Genomic DNA, 23,457 nt, shown 5'->3' on the forward strand with positions numbered 1-23,457 from the left:
ATGCTGCAGAACTGCACAAAAGAAGTGACATGCACTTCTTTGAAATCTGCAGTGTTTCTGCGCAGATTTTTCTGTATCATGTGCACAGCTTTTTTTTTTTCACATTGATTTACATTGTACTGTAAATCACAGTGCAGTTCTGCAGCGTTTCTGCTGCAGAAAAATCTGCTGCAGTTCTGCACTAAATCTGCATCGTGTGCACATACCCTAACTGTTCTGGTAGGATTTTCCTGACATTTTCTTGCATTTTACAGCAAAAGCCATAATCAATATACAGCATAAAACACCACAAAAAATTTCATTATTGAATGTTATCAGTTAGAAGGGTACACAAAAAGTCTTAGGCACTAGATATACCATGGAACATTGTGAAGATGCTCATCAAAGTGGCGCAAAATTTGTCACAACATTGACATTAACTAGGACTGGACATGCCTCAAAAATTGATGAAAAAGCAAGAAGAAAATTTAATCCAGGAAGCTGGCAAGAGGCCTACAGCAATGCTAAAGGAGCTGCAGGAATTTCTACTGCATGTGACAACTATCTCCCATATTCTTGATATGTGTAGCCTGTGGACAGAACCCGTTTCTTGCAAAGAAAAATATCCATGCCTGACTCTGCTTTGCTAAAACGTTCATCAAGTCTGCCAAAAGCATGTGGGAAAATGCGCTATAGTTGTCTGATGCCAAGTTTGACATTTTTAACAATAATTCAAAAAATTGTTTAATGCAAAAACAACACTACCCATCTCCAAAAGAACACCACACCCACAGTTAAGGATGGTGGAGGCAGCATTATGCTGTGAGGTTGTTTTTGAGCAGCTGGAACTGGTGGCATTGGTCAAAATTAAGGGAATTATGAACAATTCCAAATATTGGTCAGGCCTGTGCTAAAAAGCTGAAGATGAAAAAGTTTCACTTTTTTTAGCATGAGAACAACCCTGAGCATTCCTCCAAATCAAGAAAAGAATGGCCTCATTAGAAGATGATCAAAGTTTTGGAATGGTTGAGCCAGAGCCCTGACCTAAACCTAATGGAAAATCTGTGCACCTTCTCACCTTATGCTCACTCGTTACTACTTCGATTTGGAGCACTACTGCAAGAAAGAGTGGGCAAAGATTGACAATTCTAGATGTGCAGTGCTGATGGACTCCTCCTACCCAAAAAGACAATGCTGCAAAAAATAAAATCAAAGGACCCTTCAACAAAGTATTTTTTAAGGGTGCGCATATTTATGCAACCACTTTTTTTTTAGTTCTTTAGGGGGGGGGGTTCACCTAAAAAGATTTCAGTTTTACTTTTTATTTGAATTGTACAGATTTCAGGTGACAAAGATGGAAAAAGTCCTGAAATGTTTTTGCTTGGTATGACTTTTTTTTTTTTTTTTCTTTTACGTGACAAAAACATGGCATTTTAGTCGTGGAGCATAGATTTATTTATTTTATTTTTTTTTACGAATACATACTACACAGTTTTGTTAATGTGCAGGCTCGACTAGTAACACTTTATAGAGAAAATATTGATCATACACAAGGAGATTCAATACAGAATTGTAAATGTGTTTTTCGTATCCTAGTTTTTTGTTTAGGAACTTCACTCCAACTTGGAAAAGCAGAATTAAGTTTTCTGCCCATGGCTTTTTAAAAGATCAGTGCTCTACAGATCCATAGTATGGCAGCAGTAGCTGTCCCATGCGCCTCTGCGTTTATAGGAAGGTACAGTATTGAGTAAAATAAAATCATGGAACGCATTGCACAGATCCAGCTGTAGCAACCTTGTAATAGAGAATATCAAGAGCCTACTGTAATGCATACCATTGTCTTTTTAATGGTTACTAAGCCCAAACGACTAAGGGCTGCATAAATATAAACGATATGTTCATCTGTACATGCATATAAAAAATCGTATACCATAATATATAATTTTATTACACATCACTATAGAATGTGCTATGGAGGTGCCTGTTTTCAACAGAAACCTGCACAATTTCAAATGCTGCTCTGAGCTATTAATAATAATAATCATTTGTATTTATATAGCTCAGCGCCTTACAATTAAGCGGGGACATACACAGAACGGAAAAATACAATGTAGCACATTTCAACAGTTACAAGAGGAGTGAGGACCCTGGTTGCAACTTTCCAATCTACAAGGAACTATGGGGAACACAATAGGTAGAATGTGCTAGTCATGTAGAACGTGCTTGTCATGTATGGTCCGGCCATCTTTATACTAAATAAGGGTTTAACAATACATGATGCAAGGCAGGAACTGTCCAAGATCTGTTGCATTCACAAAGTATTGCCACTTTCCTGGAAAATACGGTATACACACATAGGTTGTTGTTCATTAAGGTGCTTACATCAAAAATCTGTCGTAAATGTATTAAGGGGCAATATTTTTGCACAACTTGGCAGGTTTGTAATAATATTGAAACTTTTACCCGCAATCCCCGCATGTGTTGCGGATTACAGCTACAGGGACTCAAACATATTACTCGAACACGCCAGAGATACTCTGATGATATCTGAGCACCTTCGCGCATCACTAACGTCTATCTCTGACCTCCTCTGGTTCTTGTGAAGCCAGAGTTGTCAATCAAGGAAGTTTGATGGATGTCTAACGAGTAGGTGGGAAGGTGCACTTAACTGCTCATCGATGGTTTAAACAATCCTTTTGTGTCGAGAAGACACTATAAAGGCTCATTCATGCAACTATTTTCGGTCCGAATTCTGTCTGTAAAAAATGGACAGCACACTGACCGCAATAGGACCAAAGTTATTCAACGTGGGCCATACAGCTGATCATTTTTTTTTCCCCTTACACATGACCGCACCTGAAAGAGAGAATAAGGGATCTGCCCCATCACTGGACAGGAGGCCAAGAGCACAGTAAAAAGGCATTTCTCACTCCTTCAATATGGTTTCATGTCCCTTGGATGTACAGTAGGAGCATTAGGCACACGGCTGGAGCAGCTGTTGATCATAGAACACCATTGTCTGTTCTAAAGCCACCTCTAGTAAGATTGGCTGTGAGTACCGTTGTTCTCTGAAATGCTAATATCTAGATTTAATGCTTCAGTACCTACCTATGTTTGATGTCTGGCCTGGAGTCTTGTGATTCTCGCATGTCTTGCAGCCTGCCGTTTCTTTGGCCTGTAGCCTAGCCTGCAACCTTGCATTTCTCGTTTTAGGTGTACTGTAGTTTAGTTGGTTAAAGCGCCCACCTTGTCAAGAAGAGATCCAGTGTTCAAATTCTAGTAGTGTCAGTAAATTATTCTAATTTACTGACATAATGATTTTGGGGTTTTCATTGGCTGTAAGCCATAATCATCAACATTAAAGGAAATAAACACTTGAAATAGATCACTCTGTTTGTAATGACTATATAATATGAGTTTCACTTTTTGTATTGAAGAACTGAAATAAATTAACTTTTTGATATTCTAATTTTGTGAGAAGCGCATGTATATTTTAACAAAAATCATAATTATTTCGGTGACTCCTCCTTAACTTCTTGGAAACCACATTGAGTGAGGAAGTGTGAATTGTGTTTTTATTTTATGCTGTTGGCTTCCTGTCCAGTGATAGGGGCAGATCCCACTCTACAGTGCGGTCATGGGTTTCAGGAAAATCAAAAAAATATTTAGAATTGAAAGTCCTCAGTGGTTGAAAATCAAAAAAATTAAATCAATGGTAAGTCACTTACAGACTTAATCTGCTTATGAAAAAAATAGCAGCACGCACTTGTTTTTTTCCTAATTGTAAATTGATGGATGCACAAAAAAAAATCAATGCCATATGGAGCCCCTTGTTTAGTACCCTTTTTTACTGATACATTGCAATTCTTTAATATAGTAAACTGGCAACAAGCGTGTAAAGTAATTGCTGCTTTTAAAAAAAAAAAAAAAGTGAAAAAAGTTTTCTGGTTGAGGCAATGTTCCCACGTTGTATTTTCGCTGAGGTTTTTTTCTTCAAGCAAAACCTGCTCTCCTAGTAATAAAGAAGCTGCTTACAAAAAGCAAGTTTTGCTGCATTTTTTTTTCCGGTGTTTTTGTTGTCTCTTGTGCATGCCGATAATGTTTAGTGTTCCCCCCCTAAAAAAACATGATTCAACTTCAGTTTTTGCACCAAAACCTGATTGTGTGTTTTGCTGCGTTTTTACACTTACTCATTGGGTTCTATGTGTGAAAAAACGCTGACAGAAGTGACATGCAGCAACTTGCAAAAACGCAGCAGTTTTTCAGTTCAGTCAAGAAAATAAAGTGTGTGCATGAGATTTCTGAAATGTCATAGCTTTTGCTGGTACTGTACTACTCAGCTTAAAATTTTCATATAAAAGCCGCAAAAATGCAACGTCTGAACATAGCCTGAAACCATTTTTTTTTTTTCGTGTAAACCTGTCATTGCTAAATACTTAGGATTTCTATTCTCCTCTGAACCAAGACTCCATCCAGTGTAGAAATTGCAGGCACGCATATGGACTAACTCTGACTGTCCAGCGAGGATTCTGTGGACTGCAGTAGCTTCCTGGACTACTTCCAGTCTGTCCAGCACAGATGAGACATATAAAATATCCAGTCACTGGGTGGAATGTATCAAAACTGGGGCAAAGAAAAGGACAACCATACTACTCATATCTTTATGTTTTTAAAGGGCCACTGTCACCCCCCTCCAGCCGTTATAAACTAAAAGAGCCACCTTGTGCAGCAGTAATGCTGCATTCTAACAAGGTGGCTCTTTGTTTTTTGTTCATGTATTCCCAAAATAAAGCGCTTTGAAACTTATCTAAAATACCTATCTTTCGCCAGGGAGGCGGGTCCTCACTCCCCAGCTTGAACCGCTATTCTGTTGTCACTCCAATCTTCAGGGGCTTTCGGCGCCGCCCCCTCCACGCTGTTTTAGCTTCAAAAACGGCGCCTGCGCTGTGTACAACTGTGTGGGGCAGGCGCAGTAAGCTCTGGCCGTCTGACGGCCCAGCCAGGCTTGCAGACTGCGCCTGTGCTGGCAGTGCGGCCACCCACCTTGGGAATCCCAGCCCCGCAGTGTGTTATGCATTATGCACAGTGCGGGGCTAGGATTCCTGGGCATGCGCACTGCGTGTGTCAGCCTGTTACCCAGGTCCCCCGCCTTAAAGCATCTGTCTATTCAGCTGATCGTGCCTCCTCCTCCTAGCAATCGCCAGGAAAGAATTACTAGGAGGAGGCACGATTGCTTCTTAAGATGTCAGCACATGGACTGGCCTAAGATCTCCCAACCCGAGCATGATGGCTTTTCATATATGTCTATGAGGCTGTGACATTCGGGCGATGAGAGCCGCGGCCGGTCCATGCATTGTTGTCTGTGCTCGGAACGATTTGCACCGACGTTTGAAGCAGCCTTAACCCTTTATTCTGTGCATGTAAATTGGTTTTCTCTGACCATATTAACAAGTAATGAACCATTTCTTCTTGATTTTTGTGTGGTAGAAAAAAAATATAGGCACAATAAGTCTAATGCTACTAATTAAAGATGAAAATATACAGTAAATACCGGTAAATGGCAATGGGGTCAATAGTCATCTGTTGAATATGATGTAACCCATGTCAGAAATGAGAGCGGACAGTCTTGGATTTCAGACACAAGTTTACATTGAATTTTAAGCTGACTTGTGTTAAAAGAGTTTAAAGATCCTAAATGATTCTGCTTTTGTTTCAGTGGGCTGATCTGCATTTTCCATTCTGCAACCATGAGAAGAGATGCATCATGAGGACAGTTTTGAAGCTTGGTCCAAACAATGGCAAACATTTTTACGTGTGTCCTTTTGGCAAAGACAAGCAATGCAAATTCTTTGAATGGGCAAAACCCACAGAGTAAAGGCCCCTTCACATTAAGCGACGCTGCAGCGATACCGACAACGATCCGGATCGCTGCAGCGTCACTGTTTGGTCGCTGGAGAGCTGTCACACAGACCGCTCTCCAGCGACCAACGATGCCGGTAACCAGGGTAAACATCGGGTAACTAAGCGCAGAGCCGCGCTTAGTAACCCGATGTTTAACCTGGTTACCATCCTAAAAGTAAAAAAACAAACACTACATACTTACCTAACGCTGTCTGTCCCCGGCGCTCTGCTTCTCTGCACTCCTCCTGTACTGGCTGTGAGCACAGCGGCCGGAAAGCAGAGCGGTGACGTCACCGCTCTGCTTTCCGGCTGACCGACGCTCACAGCCAGTGCAGGAGGAGTGCAGAGCACAGCCAGCGCCGGGGGACAGACAGCGGTAGGTAAGTATGTAGTGTTTGTTTTTTTACTTTTAGGATGGTAACCAGGGTAAACATCGGGTTACTAAGCGCGGCCCTGCGCTTAGTTACCCGATGTTTACCCTGGTTACCAGTGAAGACATCGCTGGATTGGTGTCACACACGCCGATCCAGCGATGTCTGCAGGGAGTCCAGCGACGAAATAAAGTTCTGGACTTTCTTCAGCGACCAACGATCTCCCAGCAGGGGCCTGATCGTTGGTCGCTGTCACACAGAACGATTTCCTTAACGATATCGTTGCTACGTCACAAAATGCAACGATATCGTTAACAATATCGTTATGTGTGAAGGTACCTTAACTGTCTGGCGTGTGTCAATGTCTTGGCACGCTCATATACATTTAAACACAATTCATGAAAACACTTAATGCCTTTTTGTTCTCAAGTTAATGTAGAATAAAATATTTTTTTCTTTAGCAGACATTTTTATTTTGCAGCTTGCTGCAGGACTGCTACAGTGGTCACCTCTTGTTTTAACACCTATATTGTTCTCTTGTACAGTATATCGCACAATAATATAGAAACATACAACCTTTAGCGGTGCTGTACTGTCTGTTAAGTAAAATAACAATGAAGCATCATGTTACCATAAGTGAAGAATAGAGAGGGGCGAACTCAAACAGAAAGTTCAGGCATGGACTTCACCAGGAAGTTTGTGTTACTGTTCGGGTTCCGTACCCCGAACACCAGGTGTTTCTTGTGCTGGCATCTGCATCACAGCATAAGAAATACTGGCGGCTCTGATCGGCGGTAAAATTAATAGCAAAGGTCAGAACGCTGCGGTTCTCACGCCTTCAGATGACAGTGTGAGCCCACAGCTGTGACCAGAGGTAAAAAGTTTACCTCTGGTCACTGGCGTTGGCTGATGGAACTATTACTCCTATCAGCCTATGGCTGTTGTTGCTAATAACAGCAAGAAAAGGCGGTAGCTGATGGGAGTATTAAACAAATGGCATGGCTTCCCTTGTATTTTTGATAACCAGCCAGGCACAACTAACAGCTGCAATCCTCAGCTGCCAAGCCACTTTTATTACTTTATATAGTTAAAAAAAAAAAATGCAGGGTCTCCCGATTTCTGACAACCAGCCAAGCTAAAGCAGACCACCTTTTGGTATTCTCAGGCTGGTAAGGGGCCATTGATATTCCCACCAGCCTAAAAATAAAAAAATAGCAGCCGCTCAGAAAAGTACATAATTAGATGTGTCAATTCTGGCACTAAGCCCAGCTATTCCCACTTGCCATTTGGCGATAGCAAGTGGGGTTCATATTTATGGGGTTGATGTCACCTTTGTATTGTTTGGTGACATCAAAAGCCCATGGCTTAGTAATGGAGAGGCATCTATAAGACTCATTACTAATCCTATAGTTTTATTGTAATAAACACACAGCCAGAATAAAATCTTTTATTTGAAATTAAAAAACTCATTTAAAAATAACGCAGTTGGGAGAGTATAATGCATATTCCACTGATGCCATGGTCTCCTGTAAACAAAAAAAAAACCCAACCATATCCCTCACCTGTCTGTTGTTTTGTCACACGCCATAATCCATGTCTGGGATAAACTGTTTTCAACCTCGACGGTGCAAAGATGCAACCATCCTGGCTGAGAACCCCTGAGGAATGAGTTGCTGTGCAGGCTAATGCAGGCACCTGGTAGTAATCACTCCCATCAGCTGCTGCCTGCTCACACTGTTATAAGCGGCAGCAGGCAGAGGCTGCTGGTAGTAATAGTCCCAGCAGCTGACACCAGTAACCGTAGGTAAACTTTTTACCTCCGGGCTCATGCTATCATTTGATAGTGTGGAAACCACGGCTCTCTGACTAGCAGTAATGATTTTACAGTCGATTAGAGGCAGTGTTTTCCATGTTGTCTTGCACATGACAGCGTGGCAAACAGTGGACGTTCGGGTACTGTTCTGGTTCCGAACAGAACTTATTTTTTAACTGTTGGTCGAACGCAAACATCCAGGGGTTTGTCCTTCACTAGTGATGGGCGATCGTGCTTGGTTAACGTGTTATCCAAGTATCCTGGGCGTGCATGAATACTATGTTCGAGTCCCCCCAGCTGGATGGTTTGCAAATCTTAGACAGCCACCACATATGCGGAGATTGACTAACAGCCGCAGGTACTCAAACAGCTTACAGTGTAAATAATAGATCTTTTTGCACCTATCCATAAACTTGCTAATGTCAAATATTCTGAACACTACAAGACTTGATGGGTCTATTTTGATTGGGTGTGAAGTTAAAAAGTTAATTTGCTACTGATAAAGACAACATATAGTAACATAACATATCAGTTCCTTTGCGGAGAAATGTTAGTGTAATGGAGTCACAGAGATTAGAGACTTAAAGGGGTTTTCCAACAAAGAAAAGTTTATTTTATTCACTAGATCTTGGAATGAAAATAAACTCCACAATAGTGATTAAAAAAATGTTCCTGTGCTTAGATCTTTCCAGATGTAGGGAATGTATATTCACTTATTTTTGGTAGAATCTGTTAGGATTCCCTTTAGTTATTTAGGATATCATTATATGGGTGTATTTTTGTCTATTATATAATCATGTGGTAGGAATAATTATTTTGTCTTGAAGGGAATCTGCCACCCCAAAATTTGAGTATGGGCTGTGGCCACCGGCATCAGGGGCTTATCAACAGCATTCTGTAATGCTGTAGATAAGCCCACGATGTATACCGAAAGATAAGAAGAACAGGTTAGATTATACTCACCCAGGGGTGGTTCGGGTCCGGCGCCTCCCATCTTCATACGATGACGTCCTCTTTTCTTCCCGTTGCGGGTCTGGCGCAAGTGTACTTTATCTGCCCTGTTGAGGGCAGAGCAAAGTACTGCAGTGCGCAGGCGCCGGGAAAGGTCAGAGAGGCCCGGCACCTGCGCACTGCAGTACTTTGCTCTGCCCTCAACAGGGCAGATAAAGTACGCTTGCGCCAGACCCGCAATGGGAAGAAAAGAGGACGTCATCGTATGAAGATGGGAGGCGCCGGACCCGAAACAGGACCACCCCTGGGCGAGTATAATCTAACCTGTTTTTCTTATCTTTCAGTATACATCGGGGGCTTATCTACAGCATTCTGTAAATAAGCCCGATGCCGGTGCCCACAGCTCATACTCGAATTTTGGGGTGACAGATTCCCGTTAATACTTAAACAGTCCTCTAAGAGATATAGCAAAGCATTATAGGTTTTATATCCAAGTATACCCACCTTTTTCCTGTATTTGTACTCCCTGTTTATATTACACTATGTATGCTTTTGCATTATATTGGTTAATGAATTGTTCTAATAAAGATATGTTTATCCTTCTATAAAGCCTCATTTTTATAAGGATTTGATTCTTGTAAGCTCTTTTGGCCTTCATAAATGGGATTCAGGATTTGATGTAATAACTTACCCATCCCAATATATTTAGAACCAATTCCTAACTTTACCAACACCCTCCAGACGCAACTTCACTCCACCCTGTCAAAAGTATTGGTGACAAAAAGTGACATAATGGAACGGTGATCCCCCTGTCCCAACTGCATATTTCCAGAGGCAGCGTACATTCAAAACTCCATTCCCTCCTGGTATGAAATTGTTCTGGCCAGCATGAACCAAATTAGAAATAACTCTTTAATGTCATTGCCAATATTTTTAGGTTAGTGTTGAGTAGCATAATTGGTCTATATGCCTATTCTTACATTATGGTTGTTTTTCCCTTTTAGTATGAGTGCAATTATACCTTTCCTCATCAACTCAGCCAAAGCACCCTCCTCCCAGGAACCATTCAAAACTTCTAATAGGAGGCAATATCTTCTTCCCATACTTCCTGTATATTTCAAAATATAGCAGCCTGGTTATAATAGAAGTGATGTTGTGGCTTTCCCTGATTTCTCATAATCCCAGTCAATATTTTACCAGTCTTAACATTTTCATAGAGAGATTTTTGGACCATATAAATACATTTTTTTTTTTTGTTTAAAACTTCCATAAGCTTAGTCTGTACTTATCACAGTCTCTCTACTTTGCTTTGAGGGGACCAGATTACAATCTGACTCGCGTTCTAGAATGGTGCTTCTGAGTGAGTTTTCTTCCTTTAGGGCTCTTTTCCATTTGCGAGAAACACGTCCGTGTCTCGCATGTGAAAACCAAGCTCTGGCGCCGGCACTCCAGAGCGTGCAGCTCCATGTATTGCTATGCGGCCACACGCTCCGCTCTGGAGTGCCGGCGCCAGAGCTTAGTTTTCACATGCGAGACATGGACGTGTTTCTCGCAAGTGGAAAGGAGCCCTTAATCTGATGTAATAATCCGTGCATGCGCCCTGGGCTTAATTGACCAGGGACAGATCCTTACATCATTTTGATCGTCCGTGCACAGGCGATTGCCATCAGGCATCAGCTGATTCTGACAGCTGACACCCGGCTCTAAGTGCCAGGAGCGGAAATGCACCACTCCCGACACTAACCCCGGAAATGCTGCAATTGCAGCATTCTGGGCATCGGCAGAAGGCTGAAAGCCCCTCTGCCTTTGGAGCGGAGACCCTGCAGCGTGACGCAGGGTCCCGATCGTTGCCATGGTGACCTAATGTCGTAATGACATCCGTGACACCAGAACTGATCATGCGCAGTGCATGATCAGCAACTTTCTCTGTCAGTGCAGAGCTGACAGTTTGTACAGCATGGGGATGCTGCTGCATCTCCATGCTGTAGAAAATCAGCCTGAAAAGAATGATAGTCCCATAGTGGCAAATTGTAAAAAAAAAAAAAATTTGTAAAAATTTTTTTTTAAAAAATCAAGATATTGAATCTATAAATACATTTGTATAAAAAAATTAAGTACACATATTTAGTGTCGTCGCGTCCGCAACAATCCGACCTGTAAAACTGTCTCACTAGTGAAAACCATAAAAAAACAAGAAAAAAACCTTTTATCATCATACCGCCGAATAAAACAAGATTAACAAGACTGATATAAATAAACATGGTACTACTGAAAACGTCATCTTGTCTGGAAAAACACAAGCCAGCTCCATTAGATGAAAAATAAAGTTATAGCTCTCATAATAAAGCAATTCAAAAATTATTTTTTCTATAAGTTTGTGTAAAAGTGCCAAACATAAAAAAAAAAAAAGAATAAAACTGCTGTACCCACAAAAAAAAACCAATTGCTGGTTTTTGTTCATTCTGTCTCTCAAAAATCGGAATAGAAAGCGATCAAAAAAGTCATGGACCTGAAAAATGGTACCAATAAAAACATCAGCTCGTCCCACAAAACACAAGCCCACACATGACTCTGTGGGCCAAAATATGGAAAAATTATAGCTCTCAAAATGCGGTGACGCAAAAAATTTTTTTTTTTAAATAAAGTGTCTTTTAGTGTGACAGCAGCCATACATAAAAATGTAATCGCACTGACCCAAATAATAAAGTCGCCTGATCACTTATACCGCACGAGGAACGTCGTAAAAAAAAGTAAAACCAATTCTTCCCATGCTGTTGACTTTTTTCATTCTGCCTCCCAAAGATCACAGTAAGGCTTGGTGCTCATTTATCCTGCGCTCTGCGTTGAGTGCATTCAAAGGGGATTTTGTGTAAATCTCTGAAATACGTTGGTGCTCATTTATCCTGCGCTCTGCGTTGAGTGCTTTCAAAGGGGTTTTTGTGTAAATCTCTGAAATACGTGATTCAGACGGATCTACTGGCGGAAGATTCCCTATAATTGAGGCACTGTGGACGCCATCTGACCTGTGATCCGGTGGGGGTCCATCTTTTTAGGATTGCATAAAAGTGCTGTCGGCCACAGTTTTATGCACTTCTGAAAAGGACACCGATGAACAGAGTCCAGAGTAAATCTGCTGCCTCATACTGAATGGATCCCTCGGGGTTTCATCTGAATCATGTCACTCAGATTTAGATAGAAATCCCAAAGTAAGCGCCGGATAAATGTGATCCCAATCGTTATGTAAAATGTTCCCAATAAAAGCTTCAACTCAATCCAGAAAAAAAGCAAGTCCCCACTTGGGTCTGTCATCTGTTAATGGAAATATAAGGGGCTCCTACGTTAGGCTATGTGTGTCCACATGCGTGTTAGGCTACTTGTGCCCACGTTCAGGAAAGTGTACAGACTACTTTCGCAGGAAATCCGCACGCGATTGTGCGGATTTTAAGTTTTTTCCGGAGGTTCCCAATGCAATAAAATAGTGAGAAATCTGCGAAAAATCCGCAAAGTTAATGAACATGCTGCGTTTTTTTTCCCGTGATGCATTTTTATCTAGGAAAAAAACGCAACATGTGCACAAATATTGCAGAATGCATTAAAAATGATATGATGCTTAATGTAAGTGTTTAAGCAGCGGAAAACCGCCGAAAAAACCACAAAACCGCAACGTGTGCACATAGTCTTACTGGTTGCACAAAGACTCTAGAAAAGCGAAATGGCTCCTCACCCAGCCAAAAGAAATTCTGCAAATTCTCCGCTCTCAAATCCAAATGCCCCCTCCCTTCTGAGCCCCACAGTGTACCTAAACCACACATTGTGTCTACATTTGGCATTTCTGAAGCGAAAGCCTGCCTAACTTACGGGTGCTTGCCTCCAGAAGCACAGGCTGGGCATAATGTACTGGTGACTACAATTGCAGTTTTAACTCGGGAACATTCATTGCTGCTTGAAAATACCCATGGAGTCAAAATAGTCACTACACCGGTAGATAAATTACCCAAGGAGTATAATTTCCAAAATAGTGTCACTTGAGGGGGGATTCTGCTCTTCTAGCAATTAGGGGCTCTTTATATGGAGTCCGCAAACTGTTCTAGGAAAATCTGCGCTCCAGGAGGCAAATAGCGCTCCGTTCCTCCCGAGTCTCTACGTATGGTTAAGTAGTACTGTGCAGCCACAGATGGGGTATTGCCACGTTCAGTAAAAATTGTGGGACAAATTTTGGAGCAATGTTTAGCCACTTCTTGTGAAAATGTAAAATCTGGGGCTAAAACAAAATTTAGCTGGTAAAAATTTAGTTATTTTTTCTTAACTGCCCAATGGTATCAAATTCTGTGCCACATCCGTAGTGTTAATATGATCACTGCACCCCTAGATGAATTCATTGAGAGGTGTAGTTTGTAATATGGGGTCACTTAAGGGGGGGTGGATTCTTTTGTTCTGGCACCTTATGGGCTCTCACAGTTGGTCATGGCACCTGTAAAATCTGGTGCTCCGTGCCTTCTGAGCTTTGCACTGTGCCTGAAAAATAGTTCCTCATTACATGTAGGGTATTGGCGCACTCGGCAATTTTTTTTTTTTTTTTTTTTTTTTTACAACAAACAGGTCCATTTTTTTTCCTAATAGCCCTTAGAAAAATTAAAAACTTGGGGCTAAAACAACATTTTAGTGGTAAAAATGTAATTTATTCTTTCTTCACCGCTCAGTGGTATAAAATTCAGTGAGGCACATGGTGTCAATATAATCACTGCACCACTAAATGAATTCACTGGGGAGTGTAGTTTGGGGAGTTCACATATAGGGGGTTTCTGTTGTTCTAGCATCTCAGGGGCTCCACCAATGTGACATGGCACCCTCAAACCATTCCAGCAAGATCTGGACTCCAATGTGGCGCCTCTTCCCTTCTGAGTTTTGCACTGTGCTTCAAAAGTAGTATTCTCCCACATATGGGGTATCAGCGTACTCAGGAGAAACTGCACAACTAATTGTAGGGTGCAATTTTTCCTGTTACCCTTATGAAAATGCAAAATTTAAGGATAAGATAACTTGTGGGGAAAATTAGATTTTTTTTTTTTTATTTTTGCGGCCTTCACCCCTCAATGTGCTCACCACACATCTATATCAGTTCCCTGAGTGGTCTAGTTTTCAAAATGGTGTGGCTTATGGGGTATTTTCACTGCTTAGGCAGCTCAAAGGCTCTCCAAACATCTGAGTTGCAGGATTATGCCGGCATATTTCCACGACCATCCATGCCTGTGGACCAATACTATCAAGGATCCCTACTTCATTATTATTGTACAAATTGATTGTTTATATATATTGTTTGAAATTTTGTTGTTATTGGATCTATTGTCAATCTATATTACTGATACCGGGTGTTATGGTGGTGGATTTTGGCTCTGTCCTTTAATTATTATGGCATTTCGTTCCTTTTATAGCTAATCTCCATGACTGCGACCGTGACATTTGTAGGTGTAGGAGTTTTTCCTTCCACCTATTATTCTGGGTGGCGTGATTCTTTCACAATTGGTGCAGAATCCAACCAGAGGAGCAGCACTTTTAGACCTAATACTATCTAATAGACCTGACAGAATAACAAATCTGCAGGTGGTTGGGCATTTAGGAAATAGCGACCACAATATTGTGCAGTTTCACCTATCTTTCACTAGGGGGACTTGTCAGGGAGTCACAAAAACATTGAACTTTAGGAAGGCAAAGTTTGAACAGCTTAGAGATGCCCTTAATCTGGTAGACTGGGACAATATCCTCAGAAATGAGAATACAGATAATAAATGGGAAATGTTTAAGAACATCCTAAATAGGCAGTGTAAGCGGTTTATACCTTGTGGGAATAAAAGGACTAGAAATAGGAAAAACCCAATGTGGCTAAACAAAGAAGTAAGACAGGCAATTAACAGTAAAAAGAAAGCATTTGCACTACTAAAGCAGGATGGCACCATTGAAGCTCTAAAAAACTATAGGGAGAAAAATACTTTATCTAAAAAACTAATTAAAGCTGCCAAAAAGGAAACAGAGAAGCACATTGCTAAGGAGAGTAAAACTAATCCCAAACTGTTCTTCAACTATATCAATAGTAAAAGAATAAAAACTGAAAATGTAGGCCCCTTAAAAAATAGTGAGGAAAGAATGGTTGTAGATGACGAGGAAAAAGCTAACATATTAAACACCTTCTTCTCCACGGTATTCACGGTGGAAAATGAAATGCTAGGTGAAATCCCAAGAAACAATGAAAACCCTATATTAAGGGTCACCAATCTAACCCAAGAAGAGGTGCGAAACCGGCTAAATAAGATTAAAATAGATAAATCTCCGGGTCCGGATGGCATACACCCACGAGTACTAAGAGAACTAAGTAATGTAATAGATAAACCATTATTTCTTATTTTTAGTGACTCTATAGCGACAGGGTCTGTTCCGCAGGACTGGCGCATAGCAAATGTGGTGCCAATATTCAAAAAGGGCTCTAAAAGTGAACCTGGAAATTATAGGCCAGTAAGTCTAACCTCTATTGTTGGTAAAATATTTGAAGGGTTTCTGAGGGATGTTATTCTGGATTATCTCAATGAGAATAACTGTTTAACTCCATATCAGCATGGGTTTATGAGAAATCGCTCCTGTCAAACCAATCTAATCAGTTTTTATGAAGAGGTAAGCTATAGACTGGACCACGGTGAGTCATTGGACGTGGTATATCTCGATTTTTCCAAAGCGTTTGATACCGTGCCGCACAAGAGGTTGGTACACAAAATGAGAATGCTTGGTCTGGGGGAAAATGTGTGTAAATGGGTTAGTAACTGGCTTAGTGATAGAAAGCAGAGGGTGGTTATAAATGGTATAGTCTCTAACTGGGTCGCTGTGACCAGTGGGGTACCGCAGGGGTCAGTATTGGGACCTGTTCTCTTCAACATATTCATTAATGATCTGGTAGAAGGTTTACACAGTAAAATATCGATATTTGCAGATGATACAAAACTATGTAAAGCAGTTAATACAAGAGAAGATAGTATTCTGCTACAGATGGATCTGGATAAGTTGGAAACTTGGGCTGAAAGGTGGCAGATGAGGTTTAACAATGATAAATGTAAGGTTATACACATGGGAAGAGGGAATCAATATCACCATTACACACTGAACGGGAAACCACTGGGTAAATCTGACAGGGAGAAGGACTTGGGGATCCTAGTTAATGATAAACTTACCTGGAGCAGCCAGTGCCAGGCAGCAGCTGCCAAGGCAAACAGGATCATGGGGTGCATTAAAAGAGGTCTGGATACACATGATGAGAGCATTATACTGCCTCTGTACAAATCCCTAGTTAGACCGCACATGGAGTACTGTGTCCAGTTTTGGGCACCGGTGCTCAGGAAGGATATAATGGAACTAGAGAGAGTACAAAGGAGGGCAACAAAATTAATAAAGGGGATGGGAGAACTACAATACCCAGATAGATTAGCGAAATTAGGATTATTTAGTCTAGAAAAAAGACGACTGAGGGGCGATCTAATAACCATGTATAAGTATATAAGGGGACAATACAAATATCTCGCTGAGGATCTGTTTATACCAAGGAAGGTGACGGGCACAAGGGGGCATTCTTTGCGTCTGGAGGAGAGGTTTTTCCACCAACATAGAAGAGGATTCTTTACTGTTAGGGCAGTGAGAATCTGGAATTGCTTGCCTGAGGAGGTGGTGATGGCGAACTCAGTCGAGGGGTTCAAGAGAGGCCTGGATGTCTTCCTGGAGCAGAACAATATTGTATCATACAATTATTAGGTTCTGTAGAAGGACGTAGATCTGGGTATTTATTATGATGGAATATAGGCTGAACTGGATGGACAAATGTCTTTTTTCGGCCTTACTAACTATGTTACTATGTTACTATGTTTTCAATGCCCTCTGATGGTATCACTCACCTGTCACTCAGTTTTTTCCAGCCGCCTCTGGTCTGGCTTTCTGTCTTCATATTCCCGGCACTTGCCCTGTTTACAGCCAGTAACAAAGATGGCGGCCGCGGTACGCGCATGCGCGGTGGGCCCGATCTCTGCGCATGCCTCGGATGGCGTCCTATCAGCACTGAGGGGATCACTGACATCACGGAGAGTTTTCTCTCCTCCCCCTCAGCGCTAGGAAAGACTGACTTGGCGTGTTGCGGCTCGGTACCCGCCCCCCATGCGCGTCATGGAGCGACGCCACTCTTCATCTGGCCTGCTATAAAAAGCCCTCCATTCAGCAACCTCTATACGCCTCCCGAAGAAGCTAATCATAGCGAAATGTACATCAGGGCTCTCAACACGGCGTGTACCATTTTCCACATGGGTAAGCACCTTATGTAATATAGACCTTTGGCACTTAGCACTTTATTATGGGGCAGTAGCACATGGGTTCCCCTGGCAGTTTTTTGCACTTTCTTTGCTCATTGGTGGTAACGCTGGTGTCTCCCTGTGCTCTGTCAGAGGACAATTGTCTATACGACCTGTGGATCAGACCTTCATAGTAGGGTCTGACACTCCCCTGATCTATCTATTCGTTTGGATTGCTTAATATTATTTTATGGTACCGCCATGGTTGTTCATCTTGTCATCACCAACTCTCTGTGATCATATTGTGTCTTTTATTGTGTTGTTGTACTAATAAAATTATATATATTTTTCACTATATTATGTATAGCGTTATATATTTTTTGGGGCGTCATACTCCGCTATTCATTATAGGTTCTATTGCGAATATGAGTTGGCCTGTGGTCTAGTATATATTTGGACATTTTTCCATTTTTGGATACGAGTGAATGTCTGTCGGTTTTTGTTGAAATATCTTTGATTGTGGGCATTCTGCACACAAATAACAAAGAAGCTTTACATTACTATTACTAAAACATGAAGTTTAACTTTTTGAAAACAGTATTTCTAAATCAACAAATGAAAAATCATAAAAACTTCAACCTTTTTAGAAAGAAAAACTGAACATGTTCATGCATTTTTACACTGAACACAATAATAAGACACATGTCCTTTACACAGATATTTTGAACATCCAGCACATGTCAGATTAGTCTTATTGCTCCAATAAGACTTCGACACTATGTTCAATGGAGCACTGTGACCTGCTCCACTGCGTAGGTGCCAGATTCCCAGCCCCGCAGTGTGAATGCATCATAACACCCTGCGGGGCGAGATCTGAGGCCTCTGCAACACGCAGGTGCAATAGCCTGATGTCATTTCCCGGGCGGCGAGCACTGCGCATGCCCGAGAACTGTTGGAACAGCGCAGGTGCCGGGCATGTAACCGCAACACAGGAGGGGCGAACAGATGCAAGAGTGGGATGATGGACAGCTGGGAGGCGGCTGGAACGGGGAAACATCATACCTCTGGGACTCAATGCAGGTATGGGGCGCAATTTATAAAAGTCAATATTTCAGTGTTACTAGAGATCAAAAACAGCCACCTTCACAGAATGCAGCCTTAGTGCTACTAAAGGTGGCTCTTTTACTTAAAAACGCCCGGGGGGGAGGGGGTCGACAAGTTCCCTTTAAAGAATAAGATACTTTTGCTTGGACAGTCTCTTTTTAAAATTGAAATTCATCAGTTTTAATAGTGTCCCTAGTGCTCTGGAAAAATTGCCATCTTACCACCATTGTAGGAGAGGTGGGAAATTTCTTTTTGCTCGTCTATTTGGGCAAAGCACATTCTCAATTATTTCCCGGAGAGGCAAACCTGGCAGTTTTTTTTTTTTAAATTAAGAATACGATGGACACTGACTGTGTCTGTCACTGTGACTGCAGACTTGTGAACCCTCACATTCCATGTAACGTGTACTGTGAGGATTCTCTGTTGCTGCTGTCAAGACAGAGCAGTCACGTGACTACAAGTATGCCATATGCATACTCCCAGCCACATTCCTACTAGATGTGCGCGGCCTCACTCCGTTCATTTGTGTTGAGCGAGGCAGAGCATGTCTAGTCGAAATGCGCCTTGAAGTAGGCATGACCGCTCTGTATCGTCGCCGTCACTGGAGAATTCGCAAAGCGTGTTTATGAGTGATAAGAGGATTTGCATGTCTAGCACTCAGTAACAACATACTTTTGTGATAAGCCTGAACAACCCTTTTAATAATAAGTAGACGACTTAACTTGAAGCTCAGGCCAACCACAAACTCACTTTTTAACTCACTTTCCATCCCCACAGTAGCAAATTAATTTTACCCATTGGATTAGATTAAATATCAAGGCTGAAAATGTCTTCAAATTCTAAACCACTTTTTCAATGATAGTGGATTTAATGAAACGGTAACTTGATGGTGGTCACAGTGTCCAGGAGTTAATCAGTGTTCATTATCCTGAGCCAACACTGCTCAGGTCATTTAAGCAAATACTGCAAAAATGCTGAGAAGTGGAGTACATTAGTCAATATAAGTCATTACAACTGCACAGCTATTATGTACAAAGAGTAACAGCCCAGTATCTCAGAAGAAATATTGCTTTCTACAATTTGATTAATGGCCAAAGTAGTGAGGGTGCAGATTCCCTTGTAGATCACTGAGATGTATGCAAAGACTGAACAAAAAAGCATATCACATCAGGGTCAACTCTTCTCCAAGTCGGCAAACTCCAGTGGGCAGAAGTCAGAAGGAGTCATACGAAGCGCTCGGTGATAAGCACTGTTGCGTTGCAGTGCTGGGGTCCTGGGTTCAAATACCACCAAGGACAACATCTGCAAGGAGTTCGTATGTTCTCCCATGTTTGCGTAGGGTTCCTCCAGGTACACATTGATAGGGAATTTGGATTGTGAAACCCAGTGAGGACAGTGAAAAGGTCTGTGAAGTACTGTGGAAATAACGGTGCTATATAAGTGAGTAAAATAAACACAAAGCCTATAGCCAACATAGTACAACTGTTGACTAGCTAAAACTCTGTAGTCAGTGTTCAGATAAGCTCTAAGACTGGAGCACATCAGCTATAATCAAAGGAGCATCAGCCACTGCATCCATCATTAATCACTTAAGTCTTCGGGTTGTCTGTGCATAAAAGGGATCCACCTTAGCAGTGAGATGAACATTGGATTTGGTGACTCAGTGGAGGACCCAGGCTGAGGCCTTTCAGCAGAAGACATGTGAAGCAGCAGATGACCATGGTACTGCACATCACTACCATCCATGGTCAAGGTATAGCTGCCACCGGTCTATTGATTACACTATGTAACACAATTTTTGTTCTCGGCTTCCAAGTGTAAAATTTCAACTGCTTATGTTTAAAGACTATGGAAAAACGATTACATTCAGCACAAACTTTGATTTTATGACCACAGGCCAGAAAAATTTTGTATTGTGACAAAAAAAGGAAATTAATATTTTTGTTCATGTGGTCTGACAAAATACAACACTTACACGGTAAATAGACAAAGACAGTCAAATCACTCAAAAAGATTCAGAAATGAGTAGTATTTCTAGATTTGCGAGTGTACTGCAAATCGTTTTCTCGAAGATGCCCCCAAATGTAGTCCCTCATCATGTTTTCGTTATACTGTCCTTGGTAACAACGTTCAAAGTTCAATATATCTTGATAAAAGCGCTCTCCCTGCTCCTCTGAGTAAGCTCCCATGTTCTCCTTGAACTTGTCAAGATGAGCATCAAGAATATGGACTTTTGAGACACATTCTGCATCCCATTATGGTGTAATTCTTTATGAGAGTCTGAACAAACTGCACATAGTTTTCAGCCTTGTGATTACCCAGGAAGCCATGAACCACTGCAACGAAACTGTTCCAAGCCCCTTTCTCCATCCTGTTCAGCAGCTTGGCGAACTCGTCACATTCTATGATCTTCTTGATCTGCGGTCCGACGAAGATACCAGCCTTGACCTTTGCCTCTGACAGCTTTGGAAAGAGATCTTGGAGGTACTTGGAAGCTGCAGACTCCTTGTCAAGAGCTGTGACAAATTGCTTGATGAGGCCTAACTTGATGTGCAGTGGTGGCATCAGCTCTTCCCCACAGAGAACTCGGTCCGCTGTGGCCTGTCCTTTCTGTGATAATGCGCCTTAGTGGAGGAGAAATAATGGTATGCACTCGGATCAGAGATTTTCAAGGTGCTGGTAAGACAGACCCGAAGGCCCGAACAGTCATATCAGAAAAAATACCGCACTCAGACTTGGTGTGATGCAAAAAGGTTTTTCAACACATTTATTGTAGCCAAAAAAAAGGAAAAGGTAATCCTAGAAATACATGAACAGATGTGTTCAAATCAGAATGGTCTGATTTGAACACATCTGTTCATGTATTTCTAGGATTACCTTTTCCTTTTTTTTGGCTACAATAAATGTGTTGAAAAACCTTTTTGCATCACACCAAGTCTGAGTGTGGTATTTTTTCTGATATGAATGCGCCTTAGTGTCACGGCTGTCCCAGAGGCAAAGGAAACAAGGAAATTTTGTGAAACCGCCTTAAAGGCCCATCAGGAATGACACCATTTTGAATTCTCCGATGACCTCCCATCCAGAGTCGTTATACTTCAAAGCACTCAGCAACATCTTGACACTAGTGTAGTCCTCTGAGATACACAGAGTGAGCCATAGGGAGAGAAGGGTAGTTTCCGTTGTGAAGCAGCACGGCTTTGAGGCTCCGGGATGAACTGTCTATGAATAGCCGCCATTGACTCAAGTTACAGGTGATACCTATAGCCTCAAAAAGACCGGCCACATTGTTGCAGAAGCACAACCCACCTTCCCGACTGAAGAAGTTGGAAAATGTTTGGTGACGCTTTCTCTGATCTGTGACTTGCACGCTTTCATGCAACAAGTTCAGCTGCTTGAACCTGGGTGTCAGAAGCTCAGCACTGAACTTGGTAAGACCAAGGTCTCTGATCAGATTGTTGATGTCTTTCTGGTTAGGAAAGTATGGCCTTCTCTTCTCAACCGCATCTGTGAAAACGTAATCTTGATCTCCAATATCTTCCTCGCGGTCTGACTTGCAGCTTTTTCCTGACGAGGACTGATCCCTCTTCGGGGGAGTTGGAACAGGCATCTCGGGGCAGTGTGGTACTGGAGCAAAGGAAGACGGAATGCCTGGATAAACGATTTGAGGCACATTCTTGCCTGTGCAATGTTTGGCAGGATCCACCATACAGAAATAGCAGTTGCTCGAGTGGTCAGTTGGCTGCCGCCAAATTCGCGGGATAGCAAACTTCATGGCTCTCTTTTCTCCCCTGTACCAACATGTAACATAGCAGATTTAATGAATTATATAAATTTATAAGCAGGAAATTTTACACATTACTTAATACATATTTTACTATAGCGCATTGACATATGTGAAAATTTTGTCACTTGCAATGGTACTAGATCTAAATCATTGAAATTTTACAAAATAAAACACTGTCATCTAAACGAGCAGCAATTGTTCACCTTACCTTCAAGAGTTTTCTTGCAATATTTGCATGTGAAATGAGGTGCCCAGGAATTGTCTTGATCCCCGACAGGCATGCCAAAATATGCCTTGTAGGCCTCGCACATCATATGACATGCTTTCATGGAAGACTTTCTCGCTCTTGACTTTATAAATTGTCCACACACATAGCAAAATGCATCTGCTGGGCGCAAACAACCTGTTGATGCCATCTAAAACAAATAATTGCTCTTTAACTACGATTCGTTATTCTCTTACTCAGCAATAACAAACCGTAATGTTGGTTCGAGTCACCTGTGGTTTTATACTTGTATGACTACTATTGAACAGTCCGAGAACGTTTTAGAAAGTTCTAAAAGTTCCTAGAAACTTGTCCTGATCACAGAAGCAAACCATTTTCTGTTTGTTTTAGGTATAACGGGTTCGGAAAACACACTTTGTACCCAGGAACAAAAAATAAATTAACATTTGTTACATAGGGTCATCTGTCTGTGCTGTGCCACCTTTTATGCCATCTCATACCTTGATGTAATCCACATGGCAGTAACATCCAAGGTAGAAATACAACAAAGGCACATGGCAGTCATTCCATGACATCCTAAACAACAGTTTATGACCACATTTATGGCATTGCCATTCACAGCAGAGCAGGTTAACCGTATAACTGCTGTGGTACACGCTGGGGCACCATATTGTACTCTGAAACCATATCTGGAAACATTGCATTTTTTTACTTTGTATTATCCTTTGCATATTAATTTCTGGTAAACATGTGTGGTCAAAATGCTCGAACACATTGATAAATGCCCTAATGAGTGTAGTTTTCAAAAATATGCTACTCCTTGGGCATTTCTTTTCATTTACCTCAGAGCCTCTGGGATTGTTGCCCAGTAATGTGTAATTTTTTCCACTAGGCCTCAAGTGTGCACAAGAACACTACATACAATATGGTGATTTCAATTATCTGGTGTAATCCATTAGTTTTCTCAAATGCTGCATTATGATGCAGTTATATGCTGGAAGAAGAAAGTAATA

General features: G+C 41.6%; 1 protein-coding gene across 1 annotated transcript in view; it reads left to right on the top strand.

Annotated features, from left to right (window-relative positions):
• NEIL3 (nei like DNA glycosylase 3) overlaps positions 1-5,935 on the top strand; it is a 60,970-nt gene extending 55,035 nt beyond the window's left edge. The window contains exon 10 of the mRNA XM_069744266.1: positions 5,696-5,935. Within this exon, the coding sequence (XP_069600367.1) occupies positions 5,696-5,854 (159 nt within the window). The 3' untranslated portion in view covers positions 5,855-5,935. The remainder of the gene's footprint in view (positions 1-5,695) is intronic.
• Positions 5,936-23,457: the final 17,522 nt, after the last annotated feature.

Source organism: Ranitomeya imitator, chromosome 1 (genome assembly GCF_032444005.1).
Source record: "Ranitomeya imitator isolate aRanImi1 chromosome 1, aRanImi1.pri, whole genome shotgun sequence".
Lineage (NCBI taxonomy): Eukaryota > Metazoa > Chordata > Amphibia > Anura > Dendrobatidae > Ranitomeya > Ranitomeya imitator.